General features: G+C 48.0%; 1 protein-coding gene across 1 annotated transcript; it reads right to left on the bottom strand.

The window, feature by feature from the left end:
* Window positions 1-11,522: 11,522 nt before the first annotated feature.
* LOC132570100 (cyclin-dependent kinase 4 inhibitor B-like) lies at window positions 11,523-16,974 on the bottom strand. Its single transcript, XM_060236536.1, has 2 exons — window positions 16,847-16,974; window positions 11,523-11,858 (listed from the first exon to the last, which is right to left on the bottom strand). Exons 1-2 carry the CDS (start codon window positions 16,964-16,966, stop codon window positions 11,523-11,525), a joined length of 456 nt encoding a protein of 151 aa, XP_060092519.1. The 5' UTR covers window positions 16,967-16,974.
* Window positions 16,975-17,918: the final 944 nt, after the last annotated feature.

Below are 17,918 nucleotides of genomic sequence, written 5' to 3'. Positions count from 1 at the left end.
TAATATAAAATATTTATGTCTTGCTTTCTTCCCTGTTAGTGAGACTCGGAGCAACTGGCATAATTAAAACCAGCTAAAATCTTATTTCTAATGCACAACACAGATAAGCAAAGAGCAAGCCATTTAACCCATCCTAGTAAATGACTTCCATGCAGAAGCCCTCCAAACCATGTTGGAAAGGCTCATCCTTATAGAACCCCCAGAATCTCTGGAAGGTTGGGGCCTTCTCTCTGTTTTCAGGAATGGCCACCAAGAAAGACTAAGCCTGAAGAGTGATCATGCTCACTGACCTGAATTGAAGAACCATTGTGAATCCGTGGTCTGATGAGCATACCTTTGGATAGAGGCAGCCCTGCAAATATGAGTTGTATTTTCAAGTGAATAACCAACTGTAGGGTCTGGACAAACATGCATGCAACTTCTAAATCAAATAGATGAATGAACACATGAAGCTCCGTTGTACTGAACCATAACCTTAACATATCAAGGTAACTATTGATTACTCTGGCTGGCAATGGCTCTCTACGGTCTTAGGCAGTGGTCCTTCATATCACCAAGTAATTTTTAACTGGGGGTGATGGAGCATGATATTGGCATCTACTCAATGTAAAGCGGAGGCTCTAGTACACAGCTGTGGCTCCATTGCACTGTAATTTGACAAAATATGTGTCTCACATCTCAAAATATTTTCAAGGTGGCTTACAACATCACAGAATAAAGCTATTGCACATAAAATAAAGACGTTAGTGATATAAAATCAGAGAAGCAGAAATGAAACAAACAGCCGAGGAGCAAAGAACTTGTAAATAAACCCATAAATAGCATAAAACAGCAGCAGAACAAGCCAACATGTTTCAGGCAGGAGTGGGGAGCAGGATTTTAAAAGGAGAGGCAAATCAGATGGGGAAACATCTTTGCAAGGCACCCAGAAGATATCAAAGTTGGCACAAGAAGATTTTTTGGAGTTCTGACAGAAAAGTAACAATGGATGCTCTCAAAGGATATGTTGCAACTCGTCCCCCCCACCAACTGCAAAGGCACCAATCAACAAAAGGTTCAGCATCACACCATATTCCACACCCTTCCTTGCACTAGCACACCGCAAAAAAAAAAAACGTATAAGGAGCACTTCCTCCTGCTCAGTGACTCATTGTTCAGATCTTAGGTGAAGCCCATAAGCTCTAAGTATTTACATTACTGGCAGCCAAAACATAAACAGCAGAACAGCCCTTCTACTAGAAAATGCCTGGATCACACGGGAAAGCAAAGTTTGCCATTCCAATCACTGAGCTGAGCAGAAAACTTGCTTGTGGAATCCATAAGTGACTGCCCTTCTCAGGCTAACATTTCTTGCTGTTGGGACCATTGGTACCATATAAATTATACCAACACAGTACACAGTATTGGCTATACTAGTGTCCTATCTGGAAGGCCCTTTCTTTGTATTCTCCCAGGGGCTTGAACTGGGCTGTATCCCCACCCCCATCCCCACAGCATACATGACCCTATCCCAGCCATCTGCTGTAGGAACCAAGAACACATTTGCAGCAAAGATGATGGCATTTCCATTTACCACCACCCTTCAGTGTTCATCTCCATGATCCTTTCACTACATCCATCTCAAATGAATGGGAGGAGCAGAGATGACAGAGTAAGTCCTTTCACCCTTCCTGGTGCTTCAGGAACCAGTGTGGGGGACAGGTAGCCTCTTAGCACCACTGCAGTGGAGATACCCTTGTGTCCCATCTAGCTGAGCTCTGCACTCACCTGAGTGTGTATCTTTTCGTAGGGCCTGTAAAATGGAGCCGTTCCATCAGATCTTTGGGTGAGGCAGTGGACGTCCACATTACATCTAACTTGGCCTCCTTTGTTGTATCATGCCATCTCTTACCGGGCCAACTACTGTAGCACAGCGCTGATTCTATCTTTGTTGTGCCAGAATTGCCTCTCGTTGGAATTGCACTATCTATTGTTAATTGATTTTTATTGTTTAATGGCTTGTTTTTATTAATTAATCATTGTGATTTATTACTGTTGCTATTAATATGTTGTACTCCGCCCTGAGCCCGTTCGCAGGAAAGGGTGGAATAGAAATCAATTAAATAAATACATTACATAAAGCCGCCCTGAGCCACTCGTGGGAAGGGCGGGGTATAAATCCCGGAATGAATGAATGAATAAATAAATAAATAAATAAAATACATTCAGAGCCTCACTAATTAGGAGAGATGTAGTCATGTAGAAAATGTACCCATCTCATGCAGGATGTTGTATGGAATCTGCCTGAAATATTTGTTCTGTTTGATGTGCCCCCTCACTCTTGATGTGTAAGAAAGAATGTATGTGGATTTGACCAATGCAGCTGCCCACCTGGATCTATCTAGCTTGTCAGTGGTCTGCCAGCATTAGGAAGGTAAGTAGCAATCCTATCCTTGGTCAGTGGGTAAAACTCAAGGACAGGATCCCACTGTTAAGCCACCAACCTTTTGGAGTTCTTTGAGAAAGCGAACAAGCATGTAGATAACAGTGATCCAGTACACAGTATACCTCTGGACTTTCCAAAGGCATTTGACAGGATTCCTTATCAAAGTGTAAGCTAAGCAGTCATGGTTTAAGAAGATAGTTCCTCCTATGGATTAGAAATTGTTAAAATGGCAAAGAGTAGGAATGAATAAGCAGTTCTGGCAATGGAGGAAAGAAAGCAGTAAAGGCCCACAAGGATCATTATTGGGGCTGGTGCTATTTAATTTGGTCTGGAACTGCAGGAGGAGTGAACGGTGTACTGGCTAAATTTGCAGATGACACAACATTATTCAGGATGGTTAAAAGCAAAGATGACTGTGAAGAGCTTCAGGAGGATCTCTACAAACTGACAGTGGGAAACTATGACAAATGAAGTTCTTTGCAGGTGACAGTAAGGCAATCCACATTGGTTGTTTTTTTTTTTTTTAAACCCTCTCAACTTCAAGTTTATGGTAATAGGGTCTGACCTTGCTGAGAATGAGAGGGAAAGAGCTCTTGGGGTCATCGTCAATAGCTCAATGAAAATCTCAGTGCAGTGTCCTGCAGCAATAAAAAAGGCAAACTCTATGCCAGGGATTATTAGGGAAGGGAACAAACACTTAAAAAAACCTAACCCCCCAAAATATTATAATGCTCCTATATAGATCTCTCTGTGCTAGGGATTTTTAGGGAAGAGAATAAACATTTAAAAAATATATTATAATGCTCCTATATAGATCTGTGCAGCCTCATTTAGAATGCTGTGTGTAGTTCTGATAACCATATCTCCAAAAGGACATTGCAGAGCAGAACAAATATAGAAGAGGGCAACCAAGGCAATTGGGAGGTTGGAGCACAAGTCCCATGATGAAAGGTTGAGGAGTTGGAGCCTTTTCAGTTTAGAAAAGAGATGGCTATGGGAGGAAGCATGTAAAGTTTTATAAAATTATGCATGGGGTGGAAAGAGTTGCCAAAGAACTTTTACTCCCTGCTCCCAAAATACTAGAACTCAAGGGCATCCAATTAAGCTGATGGGCAGTAGATTCAGCACAGATAAAATGCTTTAAAAAAAAATGAATGAATAATTAAAATGTAGAAGTCACTGTCCTATGATGTGGTGATGGACACAGGAATAGACAGCTTTAAAGGGGAATTAGATGCATGGAGGGTCAGCCCATCAGATTCTACTAGCTTTGGTGACTAAAGGGACCCCCCACACTCAGTAAACCTCTGAATCCCAGAGTCAGGAGGCAATATCTGAGAAAGGCCTTGGCCTCTGTGCTCTGTTGTTGGCCCTTCTGGGTAATTGGTTGGCCACTTTGTGAAACAGGATGCCAAACTAGATGGATCCCTGCTCTGATCCAGCAGGGCCCTTCTTATGTTCTTACACGCCCAGTCATGTTACTTTAATTCTACTGTTCCCTGACTTTATTTACTTATTTTACTCTCCCCAAGAGCAGTAATTTTTTTAAAGCATGATTTAGCCCCGACCTGGATAGCCCAGGCTAGCCCAGTCTCATCAGATCTTGGAAGCTAGGCAGAGTCAACCCTGCCAAGTAATTGGAATAGTAATACCAGGAACAGAAGGCAGAAGCAGGCTGTATCAAGACACTTCTCTGGTCCTCCATGCCCAGTAGGTGTTACCAGAAATTGCCATGATTTGCAGGCATGCATTCACATACACATAGAAAAAAAATTATTCAGTCCAAAGGCAAGTTCAGGCATTAGATTCACTCTTTGATCTTTCACTAAATGGGGGTGGGGTAGAGTGGAACGTTCATCACGGAGGACTGCTTTTAACTAAAACAATCAGCTCATTTCTTTAACTACTAATACACACTGCTTATTTGCTTCCTCCCCTTGCCCAATTAAGACTCTATTGGGTATCCGTTTGGAGAAAGTCAGAACCTGATTTATTTTTATTTTTTTGGCATCATAAGCTCGCTCGTTTTTTGCATTGTCTGCTTTCTGGATTTCCCCTAAATGTTTTGTGTTGCACAATATCGCACATGATTGGGCTCTGCAGTGGATGCTTTTGCATATGGCTTGTGAATCCCCTTTGATGACACTCCTAAAACAAACACAAACTTTCTGCTAGGAATTTGAAAGCTATGTTTCCCAGAGAATCAAGCCACACTTCTGTGGTCACGATACCATTCATTCAAAGGCAGAATTCTCATATGTTTTGATAATTATCCCTTTTTAATTACTTAGATATCAGCTTTCCCCCACCCAACTGGAAAAAGTATAAAATCAATGCCAGAGGCTTTCATGGTGAGTGCAAGGGTGGGTGGGCTTCTTCTTGAATGCCTACAGAGACACATGGATGCTTACAGAGGCACTGCACAGATCAGATAGGTAAGAGGAGATGAGCTTCCCAAAAAGATAGTTTATTCACAGCTTTGCCCTGTAGTGTGTAACATGCAGAGAAGTGACAAGTGGGTCTTAGAAACCACTTTCCATTCTCATGAAGCAAAAATGAATTCTCAAAAGTGCCTGGCATAAAATGGGAGCCTAAAAATGATCCTCGCACACACACTTTTGTGCTTACAACAGGCCTGTGAAGTAGGTTAGGCTGTGACAAAGTGACTGTCTGGAGGTTACTTGTCATTTTGAGCAATGCAGTCCCTCCTTCCCACTGAAGCTTTACATAGCTGTCTTCTAGTAAGGGGATCCTGACTGTTTTCTCTCCCTCCCTCCTTCCTTTTGGTGTGAGACAGACTGCCCCACAACACCCCATCCATTATTTCCAGTGGGAGAGCTGGCTATGCTACCCACATCAAGCTATAGCAGGCCAGGCTCCACTCATAGACCCTGCACTGGGTGTGCATCAGAATTTGGTATTTTGTGGATTTGGGTATTTGGATCTGGAAAATATTGGTATTCCTGATATCCCCATATTCCAATACCAGTATGGTATTCAGATTTTGAACTTTTTTCAGAAATCCAGATTTTTTGGGGTGCAATGTAGTCTATGGGGAAGTTATCCTGATTTCTGGGGGAGCTCTTTTTTTAAAAAAATGTAGAGACACTGAATTTGCAGCAGAGCTGCTTATTCCTGTCCTGAGAGGAACCTCCAAATTTCAGGAAGAATGTATCAGAGGGTCTAGTTCTATGGTGCCCCAAAGAAGGTGCCTACATCCATCTTCCATTGTTTCCAATGAGGGCCAGCTTTTTTTCTCCAGGGCAAAAGCAAGGAGGAAAGGCTGAAGCAACTACTAGTGAGTGTCTCCCATGCTAAGAACCAACAGCATCCCAACCCCCTGCACAATACAGGAAACTTACAAATACCTCCCTCCTACAAACACCCCCAGTCAAGCCCAGAAGATGGAGGAGGGGAAGAGGGAGGAGGAGAAAGAAGAAGAAGCAGAAGCTCTTCAGGATCCCTATGGGGGATGGAACAGGGTTGTTGGACTCTTCATTTGAAGTCAAATAACCCGAGAAAACATCTACTCTGATTGGGCAAACAACACTACAGCTTCCCCTAAAGTGCCATTGCGTTTACTTTTCAGAAGTGCTTCAACCCCTCCCCTCTCACCTGCTCCTGTTGCACTGGAAACCAGTACTAAATGCAAAAAAATGGCATAGGACAACTCTGCACCCCTTTAACAGCTGATATTCAGAATTCCTGAACATTTACAAAAACTGGAAAAATCCGGGTTTGGGGGAAATTGGGAATGCCTTATAGCTTGACAGATTTTGTGATGTGTATTTGACTTGAAAATACTTGAAAATACCAGTAAAGTATTTTTCTGGGGGGGGGGGGGTTGCATGGATATACCCAAATGCACACCTATCCTCTGCATAGATTCTCCACATGTTAGGCCAAAGATAAAACAGAGAAAATGTACAATGGAACCAAAATCACAACTAGACTAAGATATTAATTTTAAATCAGAGGTGAGGTGGATGCATAAAAAGAGGTGGACTTCTGCTTATCAAAAGAAATGAAGTTTGCCATCAGGAAAAGGTACTTGGGATAAAAGAGAATAACATAATACATTCTACATTAGTTAACACATCCTTACAGCTACAGGGCTACTTCTAAGAATGGTGGTCCTTGGCACCCCCCCCACCCCGCCCCCAGAGCACAGGGACCAGATACTGACCTGTTAAGCTTGCATACAAGATCAAACAGAGGTTAAAGGTAAAACAATTTCCTTCTGGATTTTCCTGGGCTCACTTATTTGTGACTTTGCATGCCAACATTATCCTTGTCTGAATGGCTCCTGCTCCGATATTTGAGAAATGGCCCTCATCACAGCATCAGAATTAAATCTTTAATAATTCAAATGTTTCCTTACTCAATAAGTCACTGAATTATGGGATTCATTGCCATTGGTTGTGCTGATGGTTGTGAGAGTAGATGACTTCCCAAGGTCTATCAATGCCTGCTAGCTGTGGAGTAAAGTGAGCCTCTGAATGCCAGTGCTAAGCACAATATCAGGGGAAGGCCTTGGCCTCTATGCCAAGGTGGTTAGCCTTCCAGGACAAACAGGTTGGACACTGTGTGAATCAAGATGCTGTATTAGATGGGCCACTGATTCATCAGGGTTGTTGGTATGTCCTTCTATTCCCATCCTCTGTGATGTTGTGTCCCTCTGGTGCAGCACTGAGTTTGTGCGGGGAAAGTGGGGCAGTGTCCTATAGCACCCTTAAAAATTCTGCTGCCCTAAACAAATGCTGGAATTACTTGAACAACTGCTACAGGTGCTACAGGTGGTCTCTTTAGATTAGTGTTTCCTGTACTTCTAAAGGCACACATTAAAATTGGAAACAGGCTTCACTCTTACACCCCCCCAAAGGTTTACTTTTTCAGTATCCATGAGTCCAGCCCTGTGTTCCTGTGCTAATCACCTCCGTAGCAGGGCAAGCCCAGAATACTGATTCTTGCAGAGTTCCAATAGGCAGACTCCTTTTAGGGTGGCTAAGTTCTGCTGAGTTACTAGGCTTTATCAATCAGAACTCAAGTATACATGAAGCAGTGGCCAAAAACCCAGACACCATCAGGAGGCCCATCAGTGGGGCCAGGACACTAGAAGCCCTCCCACTGTGCCCCCCACCAAGCACCAAGAATATAGAGCATCACTTGCCCCAGACAGAGAGTTCCAACAATACGCTATGGCTAATAGGCACTGATGGACCTCAGAATTACCCATCTTCACTGAGCAATTGAGAATGTTAGCACATGCAGAGATACAGCAGGCATACTTCTTTGAAGATGACTGCTTTGAGCTTCCTGGAGATGTTGATTAGTAACTTATTTCAGGTCCTGACTGTTTCTTCTCTAGCACACATCCTTGGAGCCTGACCCAGAAGGCCCAGGTGAGCCTGATTTCTTCAGTTCTCAGAAGTTAGGCAGGGTTGGTTGTGGATGGGAGACCCCCAGGGAATTCCACAGTCCCTGTGCAGAGAAAGGCAATAGCAAACCTGTTCCTCTCTTGCCTTGAAAAGCCTACAGAGCTGCAACTTGACACATACGCTTGTGGGGAGGGGGCAGGGCACTGCTTGTGGGTAGCCTCAGGGTATCTGGTTAACCGGGGAGGGGAAATCTGTGAAATAGATGAACATCCCACTCAAATTCTAAAGGATGGCTCAGCGTTACCAGTGCAATCCTGCACCGAGTTACCCAGGGACATCAATGGACTCTGACTGGAGTAACTCTGTTTAGGACTAAGCTGTGTAATTTACTTTTCAGGGTTCCGTCCTTTTGTGTGATCTTCTGGTGATCTTCTTCCGGGGTTGACAATGACAGACCTTTCTCCCTCTTCTCTCCCCTCCCCCTTCACAATACTGAACAATGATTCATTTCCCAGCTAGTTACTAAGATGGCCTATTGCCCAGGTCCAGCAGGTCTTGTAGCACTGGGATGGAATGAAGGGTGGGGGGGAGGCCGGTAAGAGCCGCCCACTGCCTCAGCTGATAGCCTGGCCAAAGAGCTCTGTTTTACAGGCCCTGCGGAATTGGGCTGAATTGGTTGGTCTGAAAGGTGTCACTGAACTCTAACTTTGTCTTAAAGGCGAGCGGGAGTAATCCCAAGAACTCCACCCTTTCCGCAGCAGGGGCCAAGCACGACGTTCCCGGAAGGAGGGCAGCCAAACCAAGTTCCCTCTAAGCTGTGAGCCAAACTCCTACTTTGTGAGCTCCTGGCAATGGCATTCAGGTCGGGAGTGAACAACTTGACTACTGCATGAATTAGTTTACTCTCTGGAGCCATCCTTCCTGAGCTAAGACAAAATAAAAATGTGCGAGCCGGCAGCTAAAAAAACTGTGAGATAGCTCACACTAGCTCAGCATAGAGGGGACGCTGGAGCTAAGATGAGCCGAGGAGGTCTGTTTTGCGGGTAGTTTCCTGCGATCTCTCCCTGGTCAGCTTGTCTCTGCCCGAAGGAGTCTCCAAGGGGCTTGGAGTCGCCTTCCCTTCATCTCCCCTCCGACGGCCATTTGGTGGGGCAGGTGAGAAAGCCGGGCCTTTCAGCCACTCCTTCGGGCGGGCTGACTTGGGTTGCTTGTTGGTTTTTTCCTCTCGTTTTCAATGGAAGCGGCCTCAGGCAGGCGAACCTTTCTCCATCTCCTGGTTTTATCCTCCCCCCCAGGAGCTCAGGGCAGACTAGGGCCTTGCCTCCTGGTCCGACCCACCCTCATAACAACCCTGGTGAGACTTGGGGGGGAGATGAGACTAGGCCTAGCCCGGCCACTAGGCGAACTAGGCGGTTGCCTAGGGTGCCAGCCTTCTGAGGGCACCAGATTGGACTTCCCCATGTGATTCCGCGATGTTGGGGGTGGGGGCGCCAGAAGTTAGTCTTGTCTAAGGGTGCCAGGCAGTCTAGGGCCAGCCCCGCTGGTGGGGGGGGGGCGGTAAATTGCCCAACCTTTACTGGATAGACTAGAGTCGATCTGGTCTTCTTTCTCCCCTGGTCTATTCCTCGTTGGCCCGCAACTAAGTGAGAGGTGGGAGAGGTACATTTCAGAGGAGCCCTTTCAGGAGATGTGGAGACCACCAAGGACAACCTACCTCTGCTTCCCTCTGGCCTTGAAAACTCCTTGCTGGGGCCGCCTGTTTCTTGACTGCAGAGCGAGAGCGAGAGCGCCTTCCTACTTGGAAATGAATCACCTTGAGGGTTGCTTCAAAGACCTCAATAAGCGCCTCCGCACCAGGGCCGGGGCTGCCTGTAAGCAGGCCTTCCTTTCTAGCTGCTCTTTACAAACTGTTTTCTTTGCGCCCGGTCCTACAAAAAATGGGGGGGGGGGAGCTATGGCTCTGGAGCAGAAGATCTGCTTGGCATGGAAAAGGTCCCTGGTTCGATTCCTGGCACCCCCAGTGAACAGGATCAGGCAGCAGGTGATGTGAAAGACCTCCGCCTGAGTTCCCGGAGAGCCGCTGCCGGTCTGAGGAGATCATCCGGCCTGAGCTGGACCAGGGGCCTGATTCAGTAAGAGGCAGCTTCACTCCCCACCTGGGTGGACCAAGAGCTGAACAAAAGAGAGGGAAGCATCCGGCGGGTCGGTCTTCAACCTAGGCCAAAAAAGGCACCTCTGGCCTCCTTAAAACCGAAACAATGTGGGGAGGGCGTTTGGGCTTCGGCCCCTCCACTGCAAGGCTGTGGTGGGGGAACTGCGTGGGGCCGTGCCTGGCAGACTGAACCCGTCAGGATTCCCAGCGCCTGATGGAGAGAATGGCGAGGCAGACAGATTCTTGCGCAGCGCCCTAGGGGGGAGCTTCTTTTCCTTTTTGAAGCCTCGGCCGGGCGGGGAAGGGGGGGGGGGGTGTCAGCGTCGGAAAGGCCAAGTCAGAAGGCCCTTCTCCCCCAGGCGGCGCTCTGGATGTCCGGGCTGGCGGGCTGCCTCCCGCTCTGGCTTCAGGTAGCCTACAGCCGGCACAAGGCAGCAGCAGACCCCCGCCCAGGCCTTTGCCAGCCCCCAGGAGCCGCCCCGCTCAACCCCACCCCCTCCAGGCATCGCACAGCCGGCCCGGCTCCCTTCTGGGGCGGCCCACCTGGCCCCGGGATGCCTGCGGGCGCCTCCACCCCCAAACCCGCGGGGCCCGGAGTGCCCCCGAGAGAGAGCCGGGTGGCCTCGGGAAATGAAAAGCCCCCTCCAGGGGACAGGGCTGGGGCTCCCGCACAGGTCGCCTTCGGCGCAGACAAGGGCCCGGCTCTCGGCGTTTGCTTTAGTACGAAGGAGGGGGAAGCGCGGGGGGGGGGGCTTTCCCTGTCCAGTATGCCTGCTCCGAGTGGGTGTCTTTTGCAGGTTCCTCGGGGTGGCGTGAAGGAAAGCTCTCTTCTGGTTTGTTTGTTTTTTTTTGGGGGGGGGGGGCGGTGGCTGCGGTGAAAACTCCCCCTCTCTTCCCAAGGGGGCTGTCGCTCACTCTTGCACCCTCGCACAGATGAGCCTGCTCATCGCGCCTATTGGGAGAGACTGCCCCCCCCCCCTTTAAAGGCTGCCCCCCCGAGGCTCCTGCGCGCTCACACTGACACTCAGCGCGGGCTCCCAAAGGGGACCTACGTGGCGCCTGCTTGTTTTGTGGAAGCCTTTTGTTTGGCCTGGCTGGAGAGAGTGAGCAGAAGACCCGCCAGGAAGGAGGGCTTCAGGGGCGAAATCCACACGGCTCCGGAGTCAGCGAGCGGAGCCTCCTGGCACCAAAGGGCCCCGACTGCCTGCGAGGCGCTGGGCAGAGCTCCCTCCCCCCCTCCTGACATCAGCGGCCAGAGGAGGGAGGGGGCAGGCTGGAGCCCAGGCCAGGCGAAGTCCACTGCACTTCCCGGCCTGGGATGACCAGAAGCCCTTCTGTGGACTCCGTTGCCATCTGTGGCCACCAGGCGACTAGTGCTGGGCCTTTCCCACTTGCTCCATGGACAGGCCAGGAATGCCGGCGCCACAAGCAAGGTGGGCCCCTCCTTCAGGTGTGCCTGTCCCGCTCCCTGCAAAAGACAGATCGAACACAAGGAGGGCAGGAGAGCAATTCCGTTTTATTGACGGGGTTCCCCCCCCCCCCGACTTATAAATGAGCGTGTGTTTTTTCAAAGGCCAGGCGGAGACCCCTCTGGACAGCGAGCGCCCTTCTCCCCTTCGCGCCCAGCAGAGGTGTCCCCGGCGGGGCCATTTGTCTGACTTTGCAGGAACTGGACCACGTGGCGGTGGGCGGCCTGGGCGGCCCAGTGGATGGGAAGGCGCCCGAAGGCGTCGGGCACATCCAGGCGAGCGCCGCCAGCCCGCAGCACCAGCAGCGTCTCCAGGAAGCCCTGGCGAGCTGCGTCGTGGACGGGCAGCGACCCTGTAGCGGGATCCGGACGATTCGGATCGGCTCCTTCCCGAAGCAAGAGCTCCACCACTTTGGCGTTCCCCATCATGACCACCTGGAGGGAAAGAAGAGGAGAGAGACTGTCAGCCCGTTGCCGCGCCTCCTTTCTTTGCTCCGCGCACCCCTTTCCTGCCGCATGAAGAGTGCGGTCCTATGCAGAATTACTCCGGTTTCTTCAGCATCCAGATGCATTTCACTGTGTAGATGGCAGCTTAGAGGTGGAAATGGAAATCCGAATTTTAGCCAAATGGGCAGGTGTGAATTAGGAGCTGCTTCGGAATCCTTCTACAGTGCAATCCCAGGCTGCGTCACTCCAATGTAAACGCATCGTGGGGTGGTGGAGTAGTTCCGCGTAGGATTGCAACTGTGAAGGCTGCAGGATCCTGATTCAAAGTGAATGCTGCTACAAATCTGCGCGACCTGTTCTGGGATTAAAATTAGAATTTAAATGCACTTTCTATATACTGCAAGTATGATTCTGGTCATGCAAAGAACACTTGCAGGATCTGAAAACGGGCAATTAGTAATTACTAATTAGTTACTTCATAGCACAATTTTGGACATTAAGAAAAAACTAAGCAAGCTTCAGCATTCTTAAAAACACTAACATCATATGACCTGCAACCTTATGCATATTTGCTCGAAAAGAAATAGCTGTCTTTGGGTCGAAATGGAGGGCCCAAAAGGAAATTTAACTATGGGAGTTTGTTATCGGCCACCAAATCAAAAGATAAAGGACGATTATAATATGATGGAAGGATTAAAGATAGCGGCTAAACGTAAAAATTGTGTTGTAATAAGTGATTTTAACTACCCGCAGATTGATTGGGTCAATATGTGTTCAGGTCGAGAAAAAGAGATTGAGTTTCTTGATGCTCTCAGTGACTGTGCTATGGAGCAGATGGCCTCAGAACCTACCATGGGTGGGGTGATCCTGGATTTGGTTCTAAGTAATGCCCAAGACTTGGTGAGAGATGTAAAAGTGATCCCACCGCTTGGGAGAAGTGATCATAACGTTATTGATTTCACCATTTGTATAAATAGGGAGTTGCCCCAAAAGACCAGCACAACCACACTTAACTTTAAAAGGGGTAAATTCTCTGAGATGTGGAGGCATGTGAAGAGGAAACTGAAAAGAAAGGTAAATATGGTCAAAACCCTTGGGGAAGCTTGGAGGCTATTTAAAACTACAATTCTAGAAGCTCAGATAAAATATATACCACAAGTTAGGAAAGGCACAAGCAGGTATAAGAAAAGGCCTGAATGGTTAACAAACAAAGTAATGGAAGCTGTAAAAGGTAAGAAGGACTCCTTTAAGCTGTGGAAAGCTAGTCCAAGTAAGATTAATAAAAGGGAACACAGGCTGTGGCAAATCAAATGCAAGACTGTGATCAGGCAGGCAAAAAGAGACTATGAGGAGCATATTGCAAAACACATAAAGACCAACAATAAAAATTTCTTCAAATATATTAGAAGCAGGAAAGCAGCCATGGAGGCAGTGGTGCCCTTGGATGACCAGGGGGTAAAAGGATTACTGAAGGAGGATAGGGAAAAGGCTGAGAAGCTGAATGCATTTTTTACCTCCGTCTTCACTGTGGAAGACGAGAAGTGTTTTCCCGCTCCAGAACCACTAATTTTGGAAGGGGCGTTGAAAGACCTGAGTCAGGTTGAGCTGACAAGAGAGGAGATCCTACAACTGATAGATGAATTAAAAACTAATAAGTCACCAGGTCCAGATGGCATACATCCAAGAGTTCTGAAAGAACTCAAAGTTGACCTTGTGGATCTTCTGACAAAAATATGTAATTTTTCATTGAAATCTGCCTCCTTTCCTGAGGACTGGAAGGTAGCAAATGTCACCCCCATTTTTAAAAAGGGTTCCAGAGGAGATCCGGGAAATTACAGGCCAGTCAGTCTTTCGATACCGGGAAAGTTGGTAGAAACCATTATCAAGGACAGAATGAGTAGGCACATTGATGAACACAGGTTATTGAGGAAGACTCAGCATGGGTTCTGTAAGGGAAGATCTTGCCTCATTAACCTGTTACAGTTCTTTGAGGGGGTGAACAAACATGTGGACAAAGGAGACCCAATAGATGTTGTTTACCTTGACTTCCAGAAAGCTTTTGATAAAGTTCCTCATCAAAGGCTCCTTAGAAAGCTCGAGAGTCATGGAGTAAAAGGACAGGTCCTCTTGTGGATCAAAAACTGGCTGATTAATAGGAAGCAGAGAGTGAGTATAAATAGGCAATCTTTGCAGTGGAGGACGGTAAGCAGTGGGGTGCCGCAGGGCTCAGTACCATGCTCTTTAACTTGTTCATAAATGATTTGGAGTTGGGAGTGAGCAGTGAAGTGGACAAGTTTGCAGATTACACTAAATTGTTCAGGGTGGTGAGAACCAGAGAGACACTCCAAAGGGATCTGTTGAGGCTAGGTGAGTGGGCGTCAACGTGGCAGATGAGGTTCAATGTGGCCAAGTGCAAAGTAATGCACATTGGGGCCAAGAATCCCAGCTACAAATACAAGTTGATGGGTTGTGAACTGGCAGAGACTGACAACTAACTCACTGAAAATGTTAAGACAGCGTGCGATTGCAATAAAAAAGGCCAACTCCATGCTGGGAATTATTAGGAAGGGAATTGAAAACAAATCAGTCAGTATCATAATGCCCCTGTATAAATTGATGGTGCAGTCTCATTTGGAATACTGTGTGCAATTCTGGTCACCGCACCTCAAAAAAGGATATTATAGCATTGGAAAAAGTCCAGAAAAGGGCACCTAGAATGATTAAAGGTTTGGAACACTTTCTCTATGAAGAAAGGTTAAAACGTTTGGTGCTGTTTAGCTTGGAGAACCGTCGGCTGTGGGGTGACATGATAGAGGTTTACGAGATTATGCATGGGATGGAGAAAGTAGAGAAAGAAGTACTTTTCTCCCTTTCTCACAATACAAGAACTCGTGGGCATTCGCTGAAATTGCTGATCAGTCAGGTTAAAACGAATAAAAGGAAGTACTTCTTCACCCAAAGGGTGATTAACATGTGGAATTCACTGCCACAGGAGGTGGCGGCGGCGGAAGCATAGACAGCTTCAAGAGGGGGTTAGATAAAAATATGGAGCAGAGGTCCATCAGTGGCTATTAGCCACATTGTGTGTGTGTGTATGTGTGTGTGTGTATAATTTTTTTGGACACTGTGTGACACAGAGTGTTGGACTGGATGGGCCATTGGTCTGATCCAACATGGCTTCTCTTACGTTCTTATGTCTTCACTGGGGCTTATTCCTAGGTTATCTATATGCCGCTTGTGCAAAGAAAGTATTTGTAAATTTCACTTGCCAGATCCAAAAACAGGCAGTTAGTTTAACTGCTGACTAGTAAGTTATTTTCTAGTATTTAGTGACACTAACTAACCCGTCTAACAAGGTTTTAAGAATTACAAAGATCATGTAGACCCAAAACCGAAACTAAATTATGTGTGTGGGTGGTGGGGGTGGGATCTGAAAACAACTGCACGCTTTTGCGCCATCAAAAAATTAAGCAGGCTTCTCATTCCTAAAAACACTAACATCAGATGTGACCTGCAACCTTCTGCATATCTACTCAAAAGGACCTCGCTGACTGCATTGGAGACTTATTTTCAGGTCATCTATGCAGCGTTTGTGCAAAGAAGGTATATTTGGCTTGCAAGATCTGAAAACGGGCAGTTAGTGTAACTAATTTCTAAGCAAAAATTTGCCTGTATTTCTGATCACCAATTTGGTCATCAAATAAATCTGTTTTTAATTTTTGATCAGAAATTTGTCAGAAATTTTTGATCAGAAAGTAGCCTATAACACTACCTTATCTTATAATACTATAAGGCTTTAAAAAAAAATTAAAACCAAAACTGCAGGGATCTAAATGGGGGAGGGGGAATCTGCAAACAGCTGCACAGTTTTGGGCATTAAAAAAAAACAACTAAGCAGGCTTCAGCATTCCTAAATACACTTACGTAATGTGACCGGCAATCTTCCGCTTGCAAGGTCTGAAAACGGGCAGTTAGGGTGCATTCACACTGCACTAAATAATGCGTTTTGCAACTGGGTTTTTGCTATTCCTTCACAGTAAAAAATCTATTTTCAAAACACATAATTTAGTGTACTGTGAACGCACCTCATCAGAAATTTGAACATCAAATCTGGGCATCAAATTTCTGATTAAAAAAATTTGGGGCATCAAAGAGATTTGCCTTTATTTCTGGCCAGAAAGTTACCTATAACACTAGCCTCCCTTACAAGGTTCCAAGAACAACAAAAATGCTGTCCAAAGCCGACATTGTAGGGACCTAAATTGCGGGGGGGGGGGGGGGGGGGGGGCGGGAAGGGGAAGGAATCTGCAAACACCTGCATGATTTGGGGCATTAAAAAACCAACAACAACCTAAGCAAGCTTCAGCATTCCTCAAAATACCAACGAAATGTGACCTGCAACCTTAGGGATATCTCCTGCAAAGGCAAACCGCTGTCTTTTTCGGGTCTCTATCTAGCGTTTGCGCAAGAAAGGTCTTCCTCTATTCCGAGGACAAAGTCGGAAAACGGGATAAGTTACATTGCTCAGCTCCAAAATGGCCGGAGCATGTGGGCTAGCAAATCATATTTGGGTTTGTTTTTTTCAGAAACAAGAATACAACTGCAGGTGTCCTCGTGGAAGTAAGCGCCCAGAGCCTTCTCCATGCCACTGCGGCCATCGGCGCCAAATAGCCAGAGTCCCACCGGCGCTGCTGGGGAGGGGGACCGGCTCGAGGGTCGTAGCCCTTTCTTTGTTGGGGGAGGAGGGCACAGACAGCACCACCCACTCCCGGCTCCCGGCCTGCCTCGGCTGCCTCTCTGGCCCCGACTGTGTTCCGTGGAGGGCTCCTGCATTTCCTCCTGCTACAACCGCCGCTCGCTTGTTTGAGCGCCTCGGGTGCCCCCTCCCCATCAGAATACTCGGCTCTTGCGTCGAAATGCCTCCGCCGTCTAGAAAGACTGCCCCCCATGGCCACCAGCAGACAGGCCGCGTCTACCTGAATGGGGGTCCTGCCGTATGAGTTAACCCCATTGGGGTCCGCTCCTTCCTGCAGCAGCCTCCGTACTCCCGCCAGATCTCCCGCCGCAGCCGCCCGAGCCAGCCAGTCCGCCTGCATCGCCTTGGCCTCCCGCGCCTGGCACAGCACTCACTCAGAGGAGCGCAACCCGCCCCAAGGCCACGCCCCCGGACAAGTTACGGGGCAGGCGCCGTTCCCCCACCCCCACCTGCAGATCTCTGCCCTGATTGGACCCGGGAGCTAAGCTAAGCTAAGCAAAGGGCAGGCCAGCCGGGTGGCGTTTCCCCCCTCTCCCGTTTGCGAAAACCGACAGCGCGATCAACCCTGGAAGCGTCTCGCCCCGCCCCCACGCCCGCCCTTTGGCGCCCCGCCCCTTCGCAGAAAACTTGCGGGCATTCGCCTGGCCCCTCCTGCCCCACTCTGTCTCTCAAGAAGCGAGAGCTCGTCTTTTTGATCATTTGGTTTCCTCCTAGGACCTCAGGGTGGCGTACATGCCCCCCCCCCCCGCCGCCATTTTACCTTAAAGAACCACAGCCCGGGGGGCGGGGGCAGTTTGTTAATGCTGCTAACCCGCTTGGACAGTTTATTCGCTCCTTTGTTTGTTCGTTCAATTCATTTGTATTGGATTAATTCCCCCCCCCCCCAAAAAAAAATCGTTTGGCTTGAAGGCGCAGAAACTTAATAGAAGCCACGTTGGATCAGGCCAATGGCCCATACAGTCCAACACTCTGTGTCACACAGTGGCCAAAAAACCCAGGGGCCATCAGGAGGTCCACCAGTGGGGCCAGGACACTAGAAGCCCTCCCACGGTGCCCCCCCAAGCACCAAGAATACAGAGCACCACTGCCCCAGACAGAGAGTTCCAACGATAAGCTGTGGCTAATAGACACTGATGGACCTCTGCTCCATATGTTTATTCAGTCCCCTCTTGAAGCTGGCTATGCATGTAGTTGCCACCACCTCCTGTGGCAGTATCCCTGACTCTCTACGAGGGATTCGGCACCAACCGAATCATTGACTCATGAACTGGCTGGTTCATGATTTGTGCCAT

Source organism: Heteronotia binoei, chromosome 4 (assembly GCF_032191835.1).
Source record: "Heteronotia binoei isolate CCM8104 ecotype False Entrance Well chromosome 4, APGP_CSIRO_Hbin_v1, whole genome shotgun sequence".
In the NCBI taxonomy this organism is placed as follows: domain Eukaryota; kingdom Metazoa; phylum Chordata; class Lepidosauria; order Squamata; family Gekkonidae; genus Heteronotia; species Heteronotia binoei.
Note: the sequence above shows the minus strand (reverse complement) of the source record. Positions and strands in the feature narration are given on the sequence as shown.

What these genes read in the sequence shown, in the direction of transcription:
- LOC132570100 (XM_060236536.1), bottom strand. Translation starts at nt 16,966, where the DNA reads ATGCAGGCGGACTGGCTGGCTCGGGCGGCTGCGGCGGGAGATCTGGCG. An exon ending in ACGGCAGGACCCCCATTCAG is followed by an intron (nt 11,859 to 16,846) that starts GTAGACGCGGCC and finishes CTTTCCCTCCAG; the next exon opens with GTGGTCATGATGGGGAACGC.